The following is a 22,219-nucleotide window of genomic DNA, read 5'->3' on the forward strand; positions in this document are numbered from 1 at the left end:
CCACACCGTATTAAAGGAGCTAGTCTTGCAGTAAATGAAAGAGTCCCAAAGGGGTATGGAATGTAATTGCCCACACACCTTCGTCCAAACAGCCCAACGGGATGCTTTCCAGCACTAGAGATGCCCGTGTAAACCCAGATAGATGCAGCAGTGTGTCAGCGTCCTTATCAGTTTAAACGGTAGATGTGCAGATGGGAAGGGTTTCAACCCTCTCCTCCTTCTCTTGTGTTGAAATAACAAGGGCGCACGAGGGCTACAAGAATTTATGCTCACGTACACTTTTGCCGTTGTGTGTTTCGGAGGCTTTATGGAGTGTCATAACTGGCTGGAATGATTTATGGCTTATTATTGAATCGGTGCTGCGTGCAGACCCATAGCTCATTATGAGATTACATTTATGTACGTCATAGCACACATAATGTACACACACAAAATCAAAGAAAATACAAGAGCATTGCACATGACTGGAATTCGGGATGAATTGACCATGGCCTGGCATATATCAGAGACGACCACTGTTTGGCATATTAACACTGACTCTATAGCTTAAAAGGGACAAATTAAAATGTCAACGGCCCTGTGCTATATCAAAACGAAAGTGCAAACGCCTTACCTTCAGCCATCTGTCTTTCTTTTTCTTCTGATGAAGGGCCATGCTGTACCTCTCCACCACTGATTGGTGTGTCACATACAAGAGGTTTTATTGTTTGTTTGTTTGTCTGAGAGGAGATAATGGAGTCCAAGGGAAATTATACCAGCATTTTCGAATCCCTAGGCCAAAAGTTTGCTGAATGTGAATCAAAAGAAGTCTTTACACCAAGTCAGTGTGGTAAATATATATACATACATATATGTGCTTAAAATAACCCTAGCTGACCTCATTAAAAGTGGTAACTTTGACACATGTTGACTATTGGCTTGGCTGATGTCTTTACAGTAATGATCAGGAGGAGATTAGATTGTTTTCCAGGTTTGAAACCTTGTAAATGGTGATCTGAAAACTGGTGTGCGAATGTGTGAATTTTAAATTGGATTTAAATCCCATATTTTTCAGATCCTGCATCAGTGTTTATCTATTTTTTGGGTGTGTCTGCATTCTTTTGTCAGTATATGACAATAAAGAATATATGTACATATGATGTATATATATGTGTGTGTGTACATGTATGTATATGTATATATGCATGTATGTATGTATATATATATATATATATATATATATATATATATATATATATATATATTCCTTGAAGAAAACAAACACTATTTGTAAGATCATTAAGATTTAAATAACATTTTTATTTTCTATATGTTCTTTGTAATACAAGAAATCTCATTCTTAAATATTAAAAATAAATAGTACTTGCCATACTTCTATTAATTAATGCTGAATTAAACAAAAAATTAAGTAAACATACTCATTAAGTAAAACGTGGATGCAAGAAAAAATGACAAAGCAAAAAATTTAAATATATTATATTTTGGGGTAAAATGTAGTCTGAAATTTAGACTGTTTAATAAAGGTTAATATTTTACAATGAAGTTCATTAGTTAACATTAGTTAACTACTTTAGATAACATGAACTAAGAATGAACAATCCTTCTACAGCATTTATTAATCTTAGTTCATTTCAATTTCAACATTTACTAATTATTAAAATTGAAAGTTGTGCTTGTTAACATTAGTTAAAGGTACAATTTGTAAGATATTTGCAGTAAAATATCCAAAAACCACTAGGCTAGTGTTATATATTTTGTCCAGCTGATTACTAACAATATCTCTAATGTTTTCAACTACTTGTAAATTATGAGAAAATTCCCATTCTAAACAGTGAGAGGGGGCAGTGTAGTCACCTGTCAATGACGTTAGTTACCCTTTGTTACCGCCTACGTTCTACTGACGTAGAAACCACATGACAACAGTGTCGTGGACAAATGCGGAAGTAGTGTCTAGCGTCCAGCAATCCACTAGCTTGCTTCAAGCAGTTCCTTATTTATTTCTTCTTGCATGTTTTATGGTGGATTGTGTTACTTTTTATGGAACATAATTACTGTTTACCGTCTGCCGCTGGTTCTGTCGACAAGGACAGCTCCCACATATGCTATTATAACGATCAATAAGATTAGTATTATGGGGCATACACGCCAAACGCGGGGCATCGCATCTCTAGACCCGCGCAAGGACGTGTCTGATCCATAGTCTGATCGTGTCTTTGCATTGACTTTGTTTGTAATCTACTCGCGCAAATCGTTGAACTCGCGTTTGCTGTTTGATTGACTAAAGTTTATGTAGGTGCAGTGTTATTGCATTCGGTTATTTACTGCTTTATTTACCCTGCTTATTTCACCTGACAAGTTAAACAATGTAAATAAATACAGTTTTTATTTATAAAGATATAAGAATCAATCATTATTGCAAATGATATTGGTAAGTTCAAAATAACATTTATTATTATTGATTTGAACACTTGAAACTGTGCTGTTATCACACCATCGAATTGGACAAATATTCTAACATCTATGACTAAATATTTAGTTGTAAATCTTCCATTACTCAGGTCTAATTCAATATAATAAAATAATGACAAAATTTCTAACACATCCGTTGAATCCATGATTTATCTTTCCGTCTGATTGATGGCCATCAGCCGTTGGGTAGAAGACAACAAATCCCATCATTCCATGCTCCTTCTTAGCGTCATCAAACCACGCGATTGTTATTGTTTTGGTAGTGTGCCCTCTCGTGGCAGGTCCTACAACCTGTACTTTTAATGCATTGTGAATAAACATGATTTAACAATGAACAACTCTATTTTCATGAACTAACAAAAAGAAAGATTAATAAAGACTGTAACAAATGTACTGTTTATTAATCGTTCATGTAAGTTAATACATTAACTAACATTAACTAATGGAACCTTATTGTAAAGTGTCACCAAAAAAAAAGTGTATGTATACTTGAAGTTGTCCAGTCAGATTAGAGCTTATGAAACTGAAATTTAAACTATCCATTTTTATATGCAATATCCATCTAATGGATCGCGGGCAGTCTGTGGGCATCTGTGGCTGAGACTGTGTGAAATGTGACCTGGACATGTTTTCACCTATTTATTGTTACACACACACTGTTTCAAGTTTCATTCTGTCTGTTACACTTTCACATCCGTGTATGTTTCCTTAACATGCATAAAGCCTGATTCTCTCTCTCTGTCTCTCAACTCTCTGACACCTCTCCCAGTCTTGACCCTGAGTTGTCCCTGCTCTCCTCCAGGCTGGGTCTGGCCCCAGTGGTGGCGAGAGGCTGGGGAAGTGTGTGGGGGGAGAGAGATGAGGCATGGCGCCAGTCTGTGATTGCATCTCTAAACAATCCTCTCCATCTGCTCTCTCAGCCCCGCATGCCAGCACCTTGTGTCTCACCTACAACAACCTACCATCTCCCCTGCCTCGCACACACCCCTCCAGAGCAGGAGAGCAGCCAGACACACTCACACACACCCACGCTCAAGCTTTCAGAGATAACCACAATAAAGAGGCTTCCCCAGACAAGGGATGCCTTAGCGTTTTGTTCTCCAGTTACTCAGATTAATGCTAAGTATTCAGTTGATATAAGCTGGAAATTTTAGTTTAGTGCAGTGTGGTGCTTCCCATTTGGGTGAAATATTTGTAAGACTTTTTGCAAGCCCTATCATTGCAGTCAGCAGGTGTTGCAGTTGAACAGTCCATAAGTCGTCAAATAAAGCTCACGCATTCACAATAACCATGCATCAAACCACTCCAGGGGTAAATAATGTCCTCCTGTAGTGAATCCATGCGTTTTTGTAAGGAAAATATCATGATTTCAAATGTAATAAACACTTTACTCTCACTTTCGTTTTCTGTCATATGCTGAAGCCGTTTCCAGCGGATGACACAGTATGTCGGTATTGCGTGATTAGTGAGGAACGCTGAGAGGGAACAAAATGCTGGTAATTAATTAGAAGTACAAACCGAGGATTTGCAAAGAAAAATTTCCATATACCAGGGGGAGTTTTATTTTGCTAAAGTTATGAAACTGTTATGCTTCCTTTGCTCCTATAAACAAACTCGCGAGAGGCATGCGTTTGCTTATCTCAGAGGCACGGGTGCTGCACATACGTGCTGCGTCATCCACCATAATGGCTTCCACATGACAGATAACGGAAGTGAGAGAAAAGTGTTCATTACGTTTGAAATATTAATATTTTTCTTACAAAAACACATGGCGATGACCATTGATCGTTCCTCCATGTTGGCGTGGAGCAACGAACCAGAAAACAAAAGACATAAAACAAAAACACAGGAGGAGGGCCGTCGCTTACTTTTTGTTTGGTCCGCTGTTTATCACGATAATGACAGAGGGAACGTAGGAAACACTAAGCACACAAAATTACATATAACAGTGGACGTCAAACACAGGGAAACAGAGTTTACAGGGTTTACATGCACAGTAACTTATGGGACACACCTGGGATCAATTGAACTAAACAGGGAACACCTGTAACTGATAGAACTAAATGGGAACAGGAATAGGAAAAAAACAAAACAAATAAGGACATAGAGGGAGAAAACCTGGGCAGGGAAGGCACAATGCGGGGAAAAACACAAAACACAGGGACACAGGACTGACAATATCACCTTTCGATTTTGAATGACATTTTTGTTTTACTTCTGTAGGATAGACACATTTTTAACTGTATCGGGATGCCCCAAATCTGGGTCCTGGAGTAAAAGCAGTTCAGAATCACTGGCTGTAACACGCTGCCATGCTTGATGTGATGTGCCAACATGACACACCGTTTAACATCCGTCTGAGTTGTTTTAAAGCATCACATTTTAGGATGACAGTGTGTTGTCATACTACCAACTGAAAGCCGATTGGCAGTGACAGGTGTGCCTCTTAAAAGCAAAAGCTTATGTCACCTTGTTTCTTCTCTCCTTTTCTTCCAGTGACAGGCTTCCCCTATCCCACCACAGGGGCGACAGTGGCTTACAGGGGCGCCCACTTGAGAGGCAGAGGTCGTGCCGTCTACAACACGTTCCGCGCCGTACCTCCACCTCCTCCCATTCCTGCTTACGGAGCGTGAGTAACCCTTCACCCGGCCAGAACATACACATACAGCATCTGCAAATGGCTCACTTTGTTTCCATCAAAAGCCTGAGGCCGCTATTAGGTAAAATTCAGCACTTAAAAGTGCTGTTAGCAAAGGGCCATTTTCGCATTATATGTGCTAACGCCTTAACCTGCAACATGACCGCTTGATGGCTATAAAGTGCGCTACGTTCTAATGGCGAGCCCTTCCAGTTTTCCCAAGTGACAAGACAGAGCAAAGCCCACTATAAAGCAACACTGTTTTTCTCTAAGCACAGAAAATGGCCGTCTTTCCTAATCTGCTAAAAAAAATCCCTTCCTCAGAGTCTGGAGTGCATTGTTTTGTCTGCCGAATGAATGCATCGCTGCATAATTTCTTTTCTTTTCTATACAGCGCGAAGAAACTCCATGGATGTTCGGCACTGATGTATTGTGTTTTGTTATTTCTTGTTGTGTTTTTGCAGTGTGGTTTACCAAGATGGCTTCTACGGTGCTGAAATCTATGTGAGTATGCTCTGTTTTTCCCCATTCCAATGCTTTTTCCACTGTTTCTGTAAAAGAATGCAACGTTGAGGACAAGGCCCTCATGTTGCTCGCGTTCGCTGAGCCTAAACTGAGCAGCTGGTGCTGAATTTTTCATAAGGCCAAGGGTCAGCTCAGGTCACCATGTGCAAATCCACCAGGCTGGCCGTTTGTGGTGTATTAAAAGCCTTGTTGGTGTCCCTTGTACATAACGTTACATGGCACAATGAAATTGCACATGGCTCAACCACTTCCAACTTGGCTTCCTTTGAAGCCTGTAGATGATCTCTATGAATTCTAGGATAATGCTAACATGTACAGTGTGGAATGGACCAAAAATGAACCCCCCTACACACTTAACGTCTCATTCTTCCACATTTTATCTCCACCGCTGCTTGGTTTTGCTCTAAGTGGGTGGAAAATCATGCCTGATCAAGTTGATGAAGTCGACGTTACAGTGTTTTTGTTTTAATTTATGGCATGCGTTTGATCCGCCTTTCCCTCAGCTTCCATTTAAATACAGCCCAAAGGCCTCACGCTACAGCCCGAGATTGTGCCCAGGCCCTATTGTTTTTGACAGCCGTCAGAACGTATTAGACAGTCAGGTGATCAGAGAGCGTGCCTCCCCTTCCCAGGATTATTTCACTGCATGAAAAATGGAAATTAATTCAAGATTTAGATCTAAAACAAGACAAATGAACGTGGACGTAACTGTAATGCATTTACCTGGCACACATGATAGTATGTTTGCCGCCAAGTTTGCAAACTCGTAGCCAGGTCCGTGGCTATAGTCCCAGATAGATCTCATAACGGTCGAATGGATTTTGACGAATGCACGTAGTATGTTTGCTTGCCAATAAAGTCAGGATTCTTCTCTGTGGACCACATCATCAACTTTTCGAGGAAACTAAGGTTTAGATAACTTATGAAGCAATAGTTAAAATAAAGATTACTTACTCTCATGTTATTTCAAACCTGTATGCTGAATATTTAATCAATCTTCACCATGTAACTTGATTTTTTCTTCACATACAATGACAGTTTGTAGTGATCAGGTGCTGTCAAGCTCTAAAAGAATCATGTTCAATATATACACTACCGTTCAAAAAACTGGGGTCAGTAAGATTTAAAATAACATATATAAGTGTCTGTAAATTCACTTTTAATGTTGCGAAATATTTATATTTCAAATAAATGCTCAATGATTTTTTTTCATACGTTCTATTCGACAAAGAAAATGTATCACAGGTTTTATAAAACACTGAGGAGAACAACTGTTTTCAACATTGATAATAATAAGAAATGTTTCTTGAGCATCAAATCAGCATATTAAAAAGATTTCTAAAGGATCATGTGACACTGAAGACTAGAATAATGATGCTTAAAATCAAGTGTTGCCATCACAGGAATATATTACATTTTAAAATAGATTTGAATAGTGAAGGTATTTTAATTAGTAAATATATTTAACCATATTTACTGTATCTTGATCTTCTAAACTTTTCAACAAAACTGTATAAGCCTTACAAAGTGACATTGCTTTGTGTCATGAAAATATTGAATTTCTGATTTTCCCAAACATTACTGGTTTTCAAATGTCTCCTAACCAAATGGCAAGATGTCAAGCTTGACATTTTAAAGTGTTTTATTGGCAGTCAATGGTCAAAATCTTAAAATAATATTATTTTATTTCATTTTATTTTATTTGAATGGCATGAAGCTAAGCAAATGATGACATAAATATCGTATGTGGTTGATCAATCCCTTTAAATCCATCTGTGTGAGCCGCTGAAACCATTGGAATTAGGAAGCTGTAACTTCTACAGAATCCATGTACACAATCTTCTGTGACCTGATTTTTCTTCGACTCCAGTAGCTAAACATTTGATCTTAGCAGAGTAGCACAGGACATTAATCCCGAGCTAAAAAATAAATGAGAGCATCTATAATTCAGCGTGCAGTCCTGTATCTGCGATGCCTCAATCCTGCATGAGCTCTGGCACCGCGATTATTCACATAATGTACCAGTGATTTCAGTGTGCGAAAATAACAAAGAGCGGAGCTACATTTCATTAAAACAGACACTTCAATAAACACCCCAGCCACTTAGATACTCGCTTACAGCAAATACATTCCCCCGTTATTTAAAGCTTGGCATGTTTGGAATGTAAGCATTCACAAAACGAGAAGACTAGCAAACGACGCTCAGTTCTTGCGGCTAACAGTCTCCCAGCTAATGTCATTTGATGCTCCTCACAACGCACCTATTAATAGCTGGCTTGAATGGAGCAATTAATAGCTTTGTCATATGTCATCTAATGCTTATACAAGCAATATTTAGTGTTGTCTTGTGCCGTTCTCCAGCCATGGATGAGCACGTTGTGTGTGTCAAGACCGCTCCCCTGGGCATCGAGCCAGGAGACTCGTATTGGCCAGCCACATTAATTAAAAGGCCCCTTCAATAGCTTCAGCCAAATCTTCCATTTGGTTCATTCGCAGTAAGCAAACATTGACTGATTTTAATTGTTTATACCAGATTGCCACTTACCATGCTGATCGATAGTTGCCCAGCCCTGCCATTTCAATTGATGGGATTGATGCACACTGGAAAGACAAGTCGTTGGATGCACCGCTATTGCTGCACTCAGCGTAGATAAGTGAAGACACTCAGATGGTTTGCGTTCAGACTCGGGCTGTTAGGCATCTGTGCCGAGATCTACATGAAGAGCTAATGCAGTCAATCTGACAATTCCCCATTAAAACAAAAAGGCTTCACAAAAAGCTGTATTGGCAAACTAAATACCACCTAAATCACTCAGCGTTGATTTTAGCGAGCATTGACAGGGCTTTTCAGCAGCACTCTTAAGGTTGTAACTGAGCTTTTGGGATTCACTGCAGTGTTAGGATCTGCAAAGAGATGGGATAATGTATGAACAGTCCAGATGTATTGTGGACAGATGGTTCTAAAAATTTCATGTCACCGATGCCCTGCTGTTTGCATGTGTCTGACGGATGCCCTTATGTAATTGACAGGGTGGCTATGCAGCATACAGATATGCCCAACCAGCGGCAGCAGCTGCAGCGGCCTACAGTGACAGGTAAAGAGTCTTGTGCTTTCTGTCTGCCTTTCATCACTTAGTTGATGCTTCAAGACCCAATTAAAATGACACTGGTTATTAAGGTCTATATTAGACTTGAAGGCATCTAAATGCAGTTTTCACTAAGATATCAAAGAGTGAACTATTTCTTAATGATCTAATCGAAACCATTTGAGGTGAGGAAAATCAAAAAAATTTGATACTAATGGAACTAGCTATCCAGGTTCAGAGACAATTTTTTTTTTCTTAAATACAAAAAGTTATTTTTCCGGCTGCTGAGGTTAATGCACAATTTATATATATATATATATATATATATATATATATATATAGACAAATAATTTGATTTGGCTTCCTCACAGTGATAGTATAAAAGCAATTTATATAGTCTTGGAAATAAACAACAAACTAAAAAAGTACACTGCACTTAATATTTTATCTCGCACAGTATAAATGGATGTTTATACATGAAAGTATATAAGTGCTTTTAGATAAAAAGTCCTGCCCTGTTTCAAAAAGAAATCTGTTAATTTACTGTATGAAAAAAAAATGCATTTATCAAGCCACTTATTTGGGTCTTACCTCATTATTTGACAAATTTATATTAAAAACATTAACCTTTCTTTGATTTCAAAGAATGGAGGTTATGAGTAAACAGATGAGGGATTTTAAGGCCTGGCAGGACATTATGCACTTTTAACTGCATTTGAGTCATTCTCAAAAGTGTTTTTCCTCAGCTCTGAAAGCCAGGTATGAGTTTACAGATCTGCTCTCTTATTAAACTGGGTTAGATTAGATAATTTAGACTTTGCTTTACTATCTTTGATACACTCTCACCCTTTAAACTTGAATTCAACCTGAATTTCCGTAACCACTTAGCTTACTCACTTCAGGCCACGGGGTTGAGTGTGTATGTGTGTGTGAAGACGAAGGTGGTGCAGGGTTGTCAGTAATTTATCCAGGACCTGTGGGGACCCTGTCAGGTTGGATCAGGCCAGGCACTGGTTTAATCTAGGCAAGATTGAGCGTGTCAGTGCCGATAAGGCACGGCCCTGCCTGCCAGCCTGAAGAGCCCAGATAATGTAAGATTTATCAGAGCCAAGCACAGATCCACATCAGAGCAGGTGACAAGACTGGCATTCCACCGCACTTATTTCAGCCCCCTTCTTGCGTCCCCTCTTACACTCCAACTCTCCCTTTCTCTCTCTAGCTCTTTCTGCATCGCTTGTCGTTCAGCTCCTTGCTTTCACATAGGCCAGCTCTGCGTTTCACACTCTAATTTGATATGTCATGGCAGAGGGGTTTTAAAAATGTTTAAATGACACAGACTCTCATCTCTTAAGAGAGAATTAATTATTTTATCATTTACTCATGCGACTTTCTTTCTTCTGCGGAACACAAAAGAAGATAATCTGAAGAATTTTTCTAATGTTTTTGTCCATACAATCAAAGTCAGTGGAGTTCAAATTAACATTAAATTCCATTGACTTCCATTCAATGAACAAAAACAAACACTGGGACATTTTTCAAAATATGTTCTTTTGTGTTCCCTGGATGAATGAATGTCATATGGGACTGGAGTAACAGAATATGAAAGAATTTTTTATTTGCATACCATTCCTTTTAAAAAAGATTTCTTAAAGGGATAGTTAACACATAAATGAATGATTTTGTGTTTCATATCTAGTTGTTCCAAACCTGTATACATTTTAATTCTGCAGAACATAAGGGAAGATATTTAGAAAAATGCAGGTATATAGTCACCAGAACTGTTTGGTTATAAACATTTTTCACAAACAGTAAAAACTAAGTGGTGTAGAAGTGATTTTCATTCAGAAAATGTTAGCAAAAAAAATAACACGTTGAATTAAACATGACATTTTGAAATAGAAAAGCTAAAAAAGTGTTTTGTTGTAAAACATACTCCAATAATCTTTATTTACAACTGCGTAAAAATATTTTTTACACTGCAGTATCCTCCTTTGCATCCCTCAAAAGAAAGAAAGTCATATAAGATGAGCAAATGATGACAGTATTTTAATTTTTAGGTCAACTATCACTTAATTATCAAATGGAAACCACTTTAAATCGTATTAAGTTGTTCTTTTTGAATACAGCTGGAACTAGCTATCCTGGTTTACTTTGGAGTGGGTCATTTCCAATGCCAGGTTAAGCTGCAGGTTAAGTAGCCCGGCCTGGCTTTAGTGTTTTGGGGATTCCCAGCCACCCTCGTCTGCACTGTCTGTCACAAGCAGTTAAAATCCTCTCCGCTTGGCTCTCTCACTCCACTGAGCTGGCCTGACCTTTGATGTTGTAATAATCCCGGACGACAAAAACCTGGTCAGATCCGATAGTATTTCCATATGTAATAGCATGTCTGGGTCCAGGATTCCCCCCTCTCTCCTCTTTTCTCATCTCTCAGTCTGTACCCTCGGCACACGGCTCGGCCTGCCTTATCTGCTCCCCGCAGGCCCTCATTTGCAAGCATGTGTTTGTAGGGAAAGTCAACAAATGAAGAAGGGAAGTGCTGGGGGTTAATAAATAAATAAAGGAAGAAGTAAGGCCCATCTTGGAGGAATTAGTTCCAAATCGGTACCAATGAAAAGAGTCAGAGAACGCCACCAGCCCGGTGCCTCTTTACAGTGCAGCCTGGGTAAACAAGAGAGGGCAAAGGAGCATGAAAAGGATAAAGAGAGCTGTGAACATAAACTCTCTGCCTCCTTCACTCGCTTTTTTAATGCACACGCACAACAACACAAAATCCAAAGCATCCATACATCTCTTTCCTTGCTGGGTCCTTCCTGTTCTGCAGTACTTTTAGTACAGTAAGTTTGAATTTGATAATGTTGTCATTTAAGGAAGTATTTATATAAAATGTGTTTGTTTATTTATTTAAACTTGATTATTTACTTGCTTGATTATTTACTTCCAAAAACGGAGGTAACTTTCAGGGTATGTTAGTTGTCATAGCAACTCACTCTCTGAACTTAACCTGCTCTGGAGCAGGTTATGTTCCAGGGTTAGTTCACTTCAGCGAGCCTTCAGTGGGCGTGACAGATAGCACACAACATTATATAATATTACAATATGTAATATAGCCTATTTTATATATATATATATATATATATGTATGTATGTATGTATGTATGTATGTATATATATATATATATATATATATATATATATATATATATATATATATATATATATATATATATATATATATGTATGTATGTATGTATATATATATATATATATATATATATATAATTTTTTTTTTTTTTTTTTTGAAAAAATGCCAACATACACTCAAAGATTCACCCCAATGTTCACGTAATTGTTATTTTATGATAAAAGAGTTATGAGTTTAATATTTTATCCAGTATGACAGGGATATAGAAGTGGAACACATGGTAGAAATAAGCGTGCAGTTCTGCTGTTGGTTCTTCATTTCTGTTGTCCATTTTCTTCTCATTTCTACTCCGCTGTGTTTTTCTGTCTTCTCCCTCTCTGACCAATATAACTTTTACCACATGCTCATGAGATAAAATACTTTTACTCCAAAACAATAACAGAGCACCTATCACTTTTAACACACTCTTACCTTTATACCATGTATTTATGGCAAGCCAGTGATTGCATTTTTATCAGACAAAAAGAAAGAGAGGGCAAGAGAGAGGGAGGAAGGGTGTAGTGATAATGGATCTAGTTCAAATGAACAGCTTTCATTGGAGCATACCATCTTCTCGAAGCTTCAATGCGCTCTCGGTTTCTTCCTTTTCCTGCAGCTATGGCAGAGTCTATGCAACAGCGGACCCTTATCACCACACGATTGGACCTGCAGCCACGTACAGCGTGGGCACTATGGTGAGTCTAGAAACGTGATGCATGAAACATTCATCCATGCCCTGACATTACACAGACCCAAGCACCCCAACAACATACAAGGCAGAGTCCAGTGTAATCATAATAATGCCATAATAATGGAAAGACATCACTGTGCTTTCTGTTAAATCTAATTGAATTATGAATAGTATAATTTTAAATATTATAATACTGATTGAAGGATGCTATGAGCTGAAGATATGTAGTTGGGGTGGCTGAATTCTTCAATATTGTACATAATAATATTCATATTCAGGGTCCAAAATTAACAGCCATAAATTAGCTTTATTTATACATACATTATATGTTATCCATTTTTTAAAACAAATAATAAATAAATACAAATATAAACAATATGATATTATTTTATTGTTCTTTTTGTACATATATATTAGAAGAAAAAAAAAAGAAGAAAAAACTAGCCACAACTATATTTTTATTTTAATCACTTTCTTCAGCCACAGCAGGAATCATTCTTAAAGATTGCAACTGTAAAAGTGTTTTATTTACTCGCCAAAGTCTATTTGTATTTGGCAGTTGGAAAGTGTTAATTCTGGACCTTGTTTACATGTGCATTATTAATGTCAGGACTATAAATATATGTTTATATATTCAGAGACTCATCAGCTGATATAAGTGTGTGTGACAGTTTGTCAAAATGGATCCTGGGCACTTTTTATCTCATTAAATGCATTGGGGTAACCAGCGTACTGACACTTGATTAGACCTTCCAAATGAGACACTTTCCCTTGCATATCAGCAAATGTGGGGATCGTCGTCCTGTTAATGTTTGTTTTTAGCTAGCTTTTGCAGCTAACATCAAAGATGAAAAATTCTCAAACTCCTATCTGAACACAAAACGAGAAAACTCTTTATGATTTTTTTTATTATTTTTTTTTTTGCGGCTGTTGGTCGGGACTTTTCTCAAGATTAACGACCATCAAGCGCGTGCAGCAGCGTGCCGAGGGAGATTAAAGAAAAGGTGAGAGATAGAGGAAGAACGACGGGGAGAAAAGAAAAAGATTCCATCGCACCCACCTCCCCCTGCCCATGAGGCTTATTGGACAAACACTCTGCCTAAGACAAATGACTGGAATTTACCAAGTCGACATCCGTGTGATTCTCAAAACCGTATTATTCCCCGGTGCAGCTGCTAGCTAAAAGCTTTCATTAATTAAGACCATTTTTTTCCTCTTCATTTACTTAATTAAAACTGTGGCCTGTGTTGCTTTTTTGCCTCCTTTTTTTTTTTTTATAAAATTTTCCTCCCTTTCTCAAGACTTTAATTTGCCACGTTAAGGCATAGCAAATATCCTTCGGCGCTCCTCCGGTCGAACGAGGGCCGCAGGGGGGCCGAATTGGGCACTCAGAGTTCTCAGCGATGCCAGGACCGAATCAGTTGCGACTCAAATGAGCAGAACTCCTCTCAGTGCTTGCACTGAGCCTGCTGAGAATGAAATGAATATCATTAAATCATATTTGACCAGCAGATCACAAGTAAAAAGTATTTAATAATGAGCCCCTCAGAGGGTTCGGGAAAAAAAAGTTACTTTGCTTTGCTCTCTGTTAGAACAGAATTCATGCCACGTTTAAGGCATGTGTATTTTGCACAGGGTCGGAGCTGAGGAGAGCGGCCCATAGAGCCTTTGAAGTTTTTTGTATTTGGCAAGAGCAGAGGAGGGCACTACTGCAGTCCGGTTAAGGAGAGGTCTGAGAAAGCAGTATGTGTTAGATGTCTCCAATCAGATCAACCTGAGGGCCAGACGGCCGTGATGGAGAGGTTCGATTCAGAGCAACTGATGAAATGCACTGGGCTGTTTTAGTCGTTACCTGGTTGATCCATGAAACTCTGAACTCTGACACCCATCCGAGTTGAAATTCACTGTGCAATTTCTTTCCAAACTTGAGACGAAAGGGAAGAAAATTTCAACCTCTGTTCACCCCAAAGAATCTATTTAACACTGATTGGGTCCTTTTTGTTTTTTCATCTTTGATGTTGCAGGCTAGCCTTTACAGAGGAGGTTACAGTCGCTTCACACCCTACTAGAGAGAGAATCAATCCAAACAAACAAACAAACAAAAGAAAACAAACACAAACAAACAACCCAACCGCCTCTACGTTCAATAGAGCAGAACGCCTCCGGGTCATAAGCAAACCTTCCCCGAACAGTCACATTTGGGCTAAAGCTCTTCTTATCAACCTGCGGTTATCCAGCATTTTTGTTGCTTGGCCATTGATTTGGAATCTGTTTTGTTTGTATTGAAATGTGTGGTCCGGTAGGGGAGGGGCTGAGTGACGTGGAGTTGGGGTGCTGTCCAATGAGTTTTCTCATTTAGTTGCGCCGTAGATTTATGGGCATGAGCTCAGCTGATTTATGTGGACAGGGAGCGGGCCAGGAAGTGAGTTTATTTGCCTTACTAAATGGTACAGCAATGAGCAACTTGAGCAAAACAACAGTAGTGCTAGACTCGCGTACATATATTTACCGTCTTTGCATTAAAGGCCCCACTGAACACCCACTTATTAGAAGTAGCGATGACTGCTATTCATTAAAATATTAAAAGAAAAACCTCTAAGGTTTGCATATGCTATCTGTAAACTACTAATATAGCCTTACTATTTTTTCTCCAGTAAATATCAAAGGGAAATATGGATATAAACATTCATTTACAAAGCTCCGGCTTTCTCTTATGGAGTCTATGATTGTTTACCGATACTATATTGTAGTAGTGTTAAAACTGATAGTTAGCTACATGGACCCTTCATGAAGCATTTCAAGTAATTCTCTGTCACTCACACCCTCTTTCACTTTGAAGTACTGTTATATAACTCAATGAACATTTATTGTCTGTGCGATTGCAATTGTATGTCATTTGGAGAGATTGATGTCGTTTTTTTTTTGGTTAAAACTATTCCATTTCCACAGATGGACTAAAGATGCATTTTATGGGATTTTTTTCAATACAATAAATTATTATTATTATTATTATTATTATTTAGGTAAAAAGGATAAGATAAAAAGGAATAATAATAATAATACTAAAATCTGTTATTATTAATTTACTATTAAAGTTTACATAAAATTATTCATATTATTATTATTATTATTTCAGGTTTTTATTTATTTAATTTTTTTTGACAAAGCAATAAAATCAGCAAATCTGGTTAGTTTCTTCATAACTTAAATCTAATTTAATTTTTTACATGCAGTCATAAGAATAAAATATCTAACAATAGCATAATCTAACAGTATAGCACTTGTATTATATTATGTTAATGTATCGTTAAGCTTCCTATTTTTAACTAAATCTATATACAAACACGTCTGCCTGTATCAAAGCAAATATTCATGAAAGAAGGCCTCCAGCAAGGTTTCCTTCAGTTTTAATCTGTTAGATGTCACATAAAGAGCGTACACTTAATCAAGGCCGCTTCAGCTGCTCAGAAAGCATTCTGTAAATAAACATAGTGCAGTAATGTGGAAAGAGAGAACACTTCCCCACTACACGGTCTGTTGCACCCTCTAGCTGATGAGATGTCCAGAATCCCACTGCAACAACAGAGATGACAGGGGGAGCAATTACCGCTCATAGCTGAAATCTCCATCACGCTTATGTTAATATGGAAGATGCAGTCTGCTTAAAAATAACTTTTAATCCAATTTTAAATAACAAAGATACAGACATATAACAGACTATAGGAATTTATAAATTGAAAATAAGAAATAAGAAGAAAAAAAACATCCCACATCCCTTGGGAAACTGAAAGTACTGGTTATGATGTTCTGAACGACATGTTCCTGTATTGATTTGCTGTCGAGTTATGTGTTAATAGCTGAGAGAAAGCGAACAAGTCATAGACCTTTTGGACATTATTGGTCAAGTCCAAAATGTATGTGGAGGCCAGCCTAAGATTTCCAAATGTGAGTGGGAAGATTTAAGATAGTGTGGGGAAACAATTAGGAAAGGTCCAGAAATCAGAAAATTATTAATTAATAATACATTTCTATAAATATATTTGCACACACCCAGTCTTCAGTGTCACATGCTCCTTCAGAAATCAGTCTAATTTTCTAATTTGGTGCTCATATAAAATTTCTTATTATTATCAATCTTGACAACAGTTGTTCTGCTTAATATTTTTGGGGAAACTAGTACAGAGTACAGAATTGTTTTGAAGTAGAATTTTTTTTCTAACATTCCTAATCTGTTTGCTGTCACTTTTGATCAGTTAAATGCATCCTCCTGAATGGCTGCATATATGTAGATTTGATAAATATGATACAAATATATTTACCCAGACTTTAATTAACAAAAAAAATAATAAGAATGTTGACCTGTAATTTTTTTTTTTTTTTTTGGAAAATGTAAAAGGTGAGGTTTAAAAGCTCTCAATCTTGACCTATAATATCTTTTTTTAACGTTTTTATAAAGGCCCACCCATATGATCCTCAACATTCTTTTCTCAATGGAGAAGCACTTTTACACTAAGGTAAGAGATTTTCCCCCAAGGTGACATTCCCCTGAGGCCCAGCAGTTTATACAGAACCTGTGATAAGACATGCCAGGCTTTTAGAGACGAGAGCGAGAAAGAATGAGAAAGAAAGAGTTGGGGGTGGCAGTAATCCTCCCAGTGAAATAGGGCCTCCCTAGTTTCCTGGTTCCTCAGGGCGTTGATCATGTCCTCGTGTATCTCTCTCTCTCTCTCTCACACACACACACACACACACACGGCCCAGTAAATAGCAGCCAGCACTCCTCAAATGGAATTGTAAGGGTGGAGTTATAGAAGAAGGGGAAAGAAACCAGGGCAGAGAGGCAGCATCCAAAGTAATTTACTCCACAGATTAAAGATAACAGCATTGAGTCAATAACCACTGATCTCATTTGGAGATACACTAGGCCAGCCAGGCGCGTGGCACAGCCGTTCTGCTCAGTCTATTACCATAGCTGTTGTGGCTGCCTCTCCAGACACACCGTTCTCCCGTGAGTGTGAAATCACAGCAGCCTATTGTAAAACATAGATTAGATGCATTGCTTTTTTCCACCTTTGTAGGGAGAAATCTACAGCGCAACATAATATTTCACCTAAACGAATGTGTCCTTGCTCCCCTCTGCAGCATGCGGCTCACTTGGCTCTAAGAAAAAGGCAAAAAAAAAAATGTTTGGCGAGCTGCACATTGGCTACGACTGTGCAGGTGCCACAGCAAACAGGAGTTTAAAGGCATAGTTCATCCAGAAATAATGAAAAGTTGTTCCAAACCTGTTTGAATTTCTTTCTTGTTGAACACGAAAGAAGATATTTTGAAGAATGTTGGTTGTAAACAGTTGCCGGTAGCCATTGATTTCTATAAGGAAAAAAATGCTATGGAAGTCAATGGCTACTGGCAACCAGGGCTTTTTAACCCCTTAGTACCTTCATTTGAGTAGAGTATTTTAGTAATTTGTTCTCTTAGGTCCAATCCCAATTCTATTTTATACCCCTTCCCCTTGTCCCTTGAAACAGAGTGTCAAGGGGTAGGGGGGAGAAAATATTCCCCTAAGGATTGGGACACCACTACCATGACGTCACATGCCATCATTCGTCGTCTAGCTCTTACAGTACACACATATCCTGGTGTGCATTAGAGCCTTTAATTATCATTCTGTATTAATGAGCTGCTTACTGGCACACACACATATCAGAAATCGCGCAGCTCATGCATCCAGGAGAAAATAAACTTGTCAATGCTGCCCCACGACTTTTATTGAATACAGTTTAAATACTGAATCGCTACATTATATTTTCCATCGACGAGAGGATACAATCGCTGTTTTTAAGTAAACTCACTCTAAAATGATAAACGCACAGACGCGAATACACGCAACTTCAATTTCTCTCTCTCTCTCTCTCTCTCTCTCTTTCTAATAGGCAATATTTGAGAAAATGGCTTAGCGATTTCTAATTATTGGGGGGATCAGCCCCCATCTAAGTCTACAGCAGTTATCTCCCTGATCAGACATATGCTGTGGCACTATCATGCAGTCTGTAATGATATGACGTTAGCAAATATTAGCGATTTTTTGCAAACATTTCGAGTAACATGACCATTAAGATGAACTCACAATTGAATGTAACATAAAACAAAAGCTTACATTTATGTGTCTTTTTGTTCGCTGTAGCAGCCATGTTTCCGAGATAATTCATACCCCTTCGTTTGAAGTGTGGTCCCGAAAAATCTTCGTTTGAAGGGCCATCTGGCCCTTCCCCTTACCCCTTCCCCTCCAACCAAAAGAGAATCGAGACACCCCTACCCCTTCACGTGAACGCGCGAAACAGAGGGGTAGGGGAAAGGGGAAGGGCTAAGGGGTAGAATTGGGATTGGGCCTTAAGGTGCTAATTTGTAGGCCTACCTATTAGTGGTAAAAACAAAAAAATAAACAAATATGTCCTTTTAAGGGTACTGCTCCAGTGACAAGCTGTTGTACCCCAAAAGGTGTGATTTTGGCACCTTTTTCTGCATATAGCCTATACATCTACAACATTTTCTGAAACCACAGACAACACTATTATTCATATAGGCATTACATAAAAAGGTACTAAATCCTTGGTCTGGGGACATAAAAATGAATAAAGGTACTATCTTGTGCTGCATCTTCAGTTCCCTTTCCATTTTTGTCATTTTCCCCAATATCTCTGCCCCTCCCACCACCAATCCTGCATTCATTTAATCCAAAGTACAGCAAGAGCAGTAATATTGTGAAATATTTTTACTATTTAAAATAACTATTTAAAATTTTACTAATTAAAATAAATGTTATTCATTTCTGTGATCAAAAAGCTGAATTTTATAGCATCATTACTGCAGACTTCATTGTCACATGATCCTTCAGAAATCATTCTTATATGCTCGTTTGCTGTTCAAGACACATATTTGTTGCTGTTGTTGTTATTATTACCAATATTTAAAACAGTTGAGTGCATCAGAATTTTCTGATGAATAGAAACATCAAAGATCAGCAATTATCTCAAATAAAAAGCATTTGTAACATTATACGTGCACTATACCAAAAGCTTGGAGTCAGTATAATTTCTTTTTTGTAGTTTTTTTGGTTATGAAAATTATTACCTTTATTTAGCAAGGATGCTTTAAATTGATCAGAAGTGATGATAAAGACATTTATAATGTTCAAAAAATATTTCTATTTCAGACAAAAGCTGTTCTGATGTTTTCAACGTAGTAATAATAATAGTAAATGTTCTTTTAAAGGCTAATCAGCATATTACAATGATTCCGGAAGGATCATGTGTCACTGAAGACTAGTAATCACAGGAATACAGTACAGTGAAATCACAGGAATAAATTACATTTGAAAAGACTTCTCTAAAAACATTAAAATCTTACTGATCAAAACCTTTTGACTGGTAGTGTATTACAACACAATTTCTAAAGTGCCTAAAGGTCAAAATTAGTAGCCTACAATATATTTGTGAACACACTATTGAATTATTAGGCTGTGACTCATATAATTTTTGGTGTTGCTGTCTGTTCTAACTCCCTTCCTCCCTGTACAATAAGTCCATGTGAATATCTGTCTCTGCAAAACAGCAGAAAAGAGGTGAGCTGTGTCATGTAGCGCAGCGCTGACAGCCAAGACTAACCGATTTATGATTATCGAATTAAAAAAAATGAGAAATTATCACTTTGTTACATTGAGAAGGCATAAATATAACACATTAATAATAATAATTAAAAAAAAATAAAAACAGGGCAGCAGGACAAATCAACTATTCGGTTACCAACATTCCTCAAAATATCTTCTTTTGTGTTCAGCAGAAAGAAAGAAACCTATACAGGTTTGGAACAACTTAAGAGTGAGAAAATTATGACAGAATTTTAATTTTGGATGAACCATCTCTTTAAGTAGCATGTAGTAAACCAAATTAATCTTGAATGTATTTGAAAATGGACTTCAAAATGGCCTTGTTTTCTTGAAACATCCAAACCTATTGTTTACCAGAAACCAAAATGCAAAAACTAAAATCTACTCTGTGGAAATGGAAAACAAGTGTCACTCAAAAGAATGAACATCCACTGTAAATAACATTGTGATTTTATTTTCTCTGTTCAAGTTTTTTGTCTTTACATTTTTATGTCTGACTTTGAACAAAATGATGGTGTTTATCAATTTGAAAACGAAAAAATAATACAGGTGTGACATATGAAAACATTACCATTGTGTGTTAAACATGCAAAGTACAAAGTCCTTTCTTTTGTAAACTTACTATACACCCTTAAGAATGTTATATGGTGGCATTTTTATATAATAGAATATAATAGGCTTTAAATCAGAATTGTTTATACCTTTTCTGTGGAGAGGAGAGAGTATATTATGTCCAGATGTGAGTCAATAACTGTGCTGTGTGTTGTTGAACTATTTAAATGTATGTCCTTTTTCCATACATCGGGAAGGTATTTATGCTGCCCTCTGACCTCAGTTTCATTTATGTGGGAGACACAATTTTAATTGACTTTGTTGCATTCACATTTTATGAGGAGTGCTCATTTATGAGCCTTGTTGAAATAAAATACGCATTGTGTTCGGTGTTTCCAGCCACACGTTTAGTTAGTCCTAAAAAGTGGCTTTTAGTTTGACCGTATAAACCATGCTTCCTCTTGTTAAATATCTATGCAGAATTGTAAATGAATCTGACTGAGTTAATTCATGCAGAAGACTACCATATTCTTGACTAAGGCATTTCCATCTCTATTTCAGACAATTTAACTAATCAAGCAACTATATTAGGACTCAATCATCCATTTATTTAATTCCAACATTTAGGCAGAGAGAGAAAACACTGTGCTGCACGAAATGACTGCTGAGGAGACGGTTTGCAGTCATTTAAACGAATGTGTGAGCTTGCAGATTGACAAGATGGAAGTCTCTGTCTTGCATGGACGCCGCATTGGGCCATTAAAAGATTGCCTGTTTAATTAGCTCTGTTAATGCAGTGATTTGTAAGATGGCACCCTGGGCCAGGGGCCAGTCCACAAAGCAGCAGATTTTCATCTCTCTCAATTTGATGGCACAAATGTTAATTTACAGAGAGGTTTGTTTTAGGGTGCAAACAGAATGGAGTATAAGCTAAAAACTATTTTGTATTGCATTTATTTATTTGTTTATTGAAACATAGCATACAAGTTAATAATGTAATATAATTGTTTATTTTGCGTTCTTAATGCAGCGGCTTAACTAGCATAGAATTATGTCAATAATAGACCCAAACTGGGTCACACCGGACAATAGTTCGATTTAATATTATATCTGCTGTTACCTCATTAACTTTCTGTCATTTAAAATTGTGTCTATTCCATGTGCTGTTTCATTGTGCAATTTTCTTCTGTCAGGGGATTTTTTTAAAAACGTTTAAAAAAAAATGTAAGCAAAAACTGTACTCTTTGTACATAGTACTATATATAAAACTATGTGAGCACATATCGCAGTTATCTTTTATATGCATAACCTGTAGTATTAAATGTGTACTTGCTGTGCTTTTCATGTAGGCTTACATTGTGAAATTTTCAGCTTATATGAATTGCCTCATCTGTTAAAATCCAACTGGTAC

At 37.4% G+C, this 22,219-nt stretch overlaps 1 protein-coding gene and 1 long non-coding RNA gene across 8 annotated transcripts in view; both read left to right on the forward strand.

Annotated features, from left to right (window-relative positions):
* Positions 1 to 22,219, forward strand: part of rbfox3a (RNA binding fox-1 homolog 3a) — a 425,092-nt gene that overhangs the window by 397,689 nt on the left and 5,184 nt on the right. For 2 of the 7 annotated variants that reach the window (XM_059532579.1, XM_059532580.1), the window contains exons 11-15: positions 4,966 to 5,098; positions 5,572 to 5,611; positions 8,663 to 8,727; positions 12,516 to 12,594; positions 14,615 to 15,507. In XM_059532579.1, the coding sequence (XP_059388562.1) occupies positions 4,966 to 5,098; positions 5,572 to 5,611; positions 8,663 to 8,727; positions 12,516 to 12,594; positions 14,615 to 14,659 (362 nt within the window). In that variant the 3' untranslated portion in view covers positions 14,660 to 15,507. Of the gene's footprint in view, positions 1 to 4,965; positions 5,099 to 5,571; positions 5,612 to 8,662; positions 8,728 to 12,515; positions 12,595 to 14,614; positions 15,509 to 22,219 lie in introns of those variants that run through there. The other 5 variants (XM_059532574.1, XM_059532575.1, XM_059532581.1 and 2 more) reach the window with 4 other exon arrangements.
* Positions 20,380 to 22,009, forward strand: LOC132122372 (uncharacterized). Its single transcript, XR_009426370.1, has 2 exons — positions 20,380 to 20,770; positions 20,806 to 22,009. It is a non-coding gene; the product is annotated as an uncharacterized LOC132122372 (long non-coding RNA).

The sequence above is a fragment of the Carassius carassius genome, chromosome 40, assembly GCF_963082965.1.
Source record: "Carassius carassius chromosome 40, fCarCar2.1, whole genome shotgun sequence".
Classification (NCBI taxonomy): domain Eukaryota; kingdom Metazoa; phylum Chordata; class Actinopteri; order Cypriniformes; family Cyprinidae; genus Carassius; species Carassius carassius.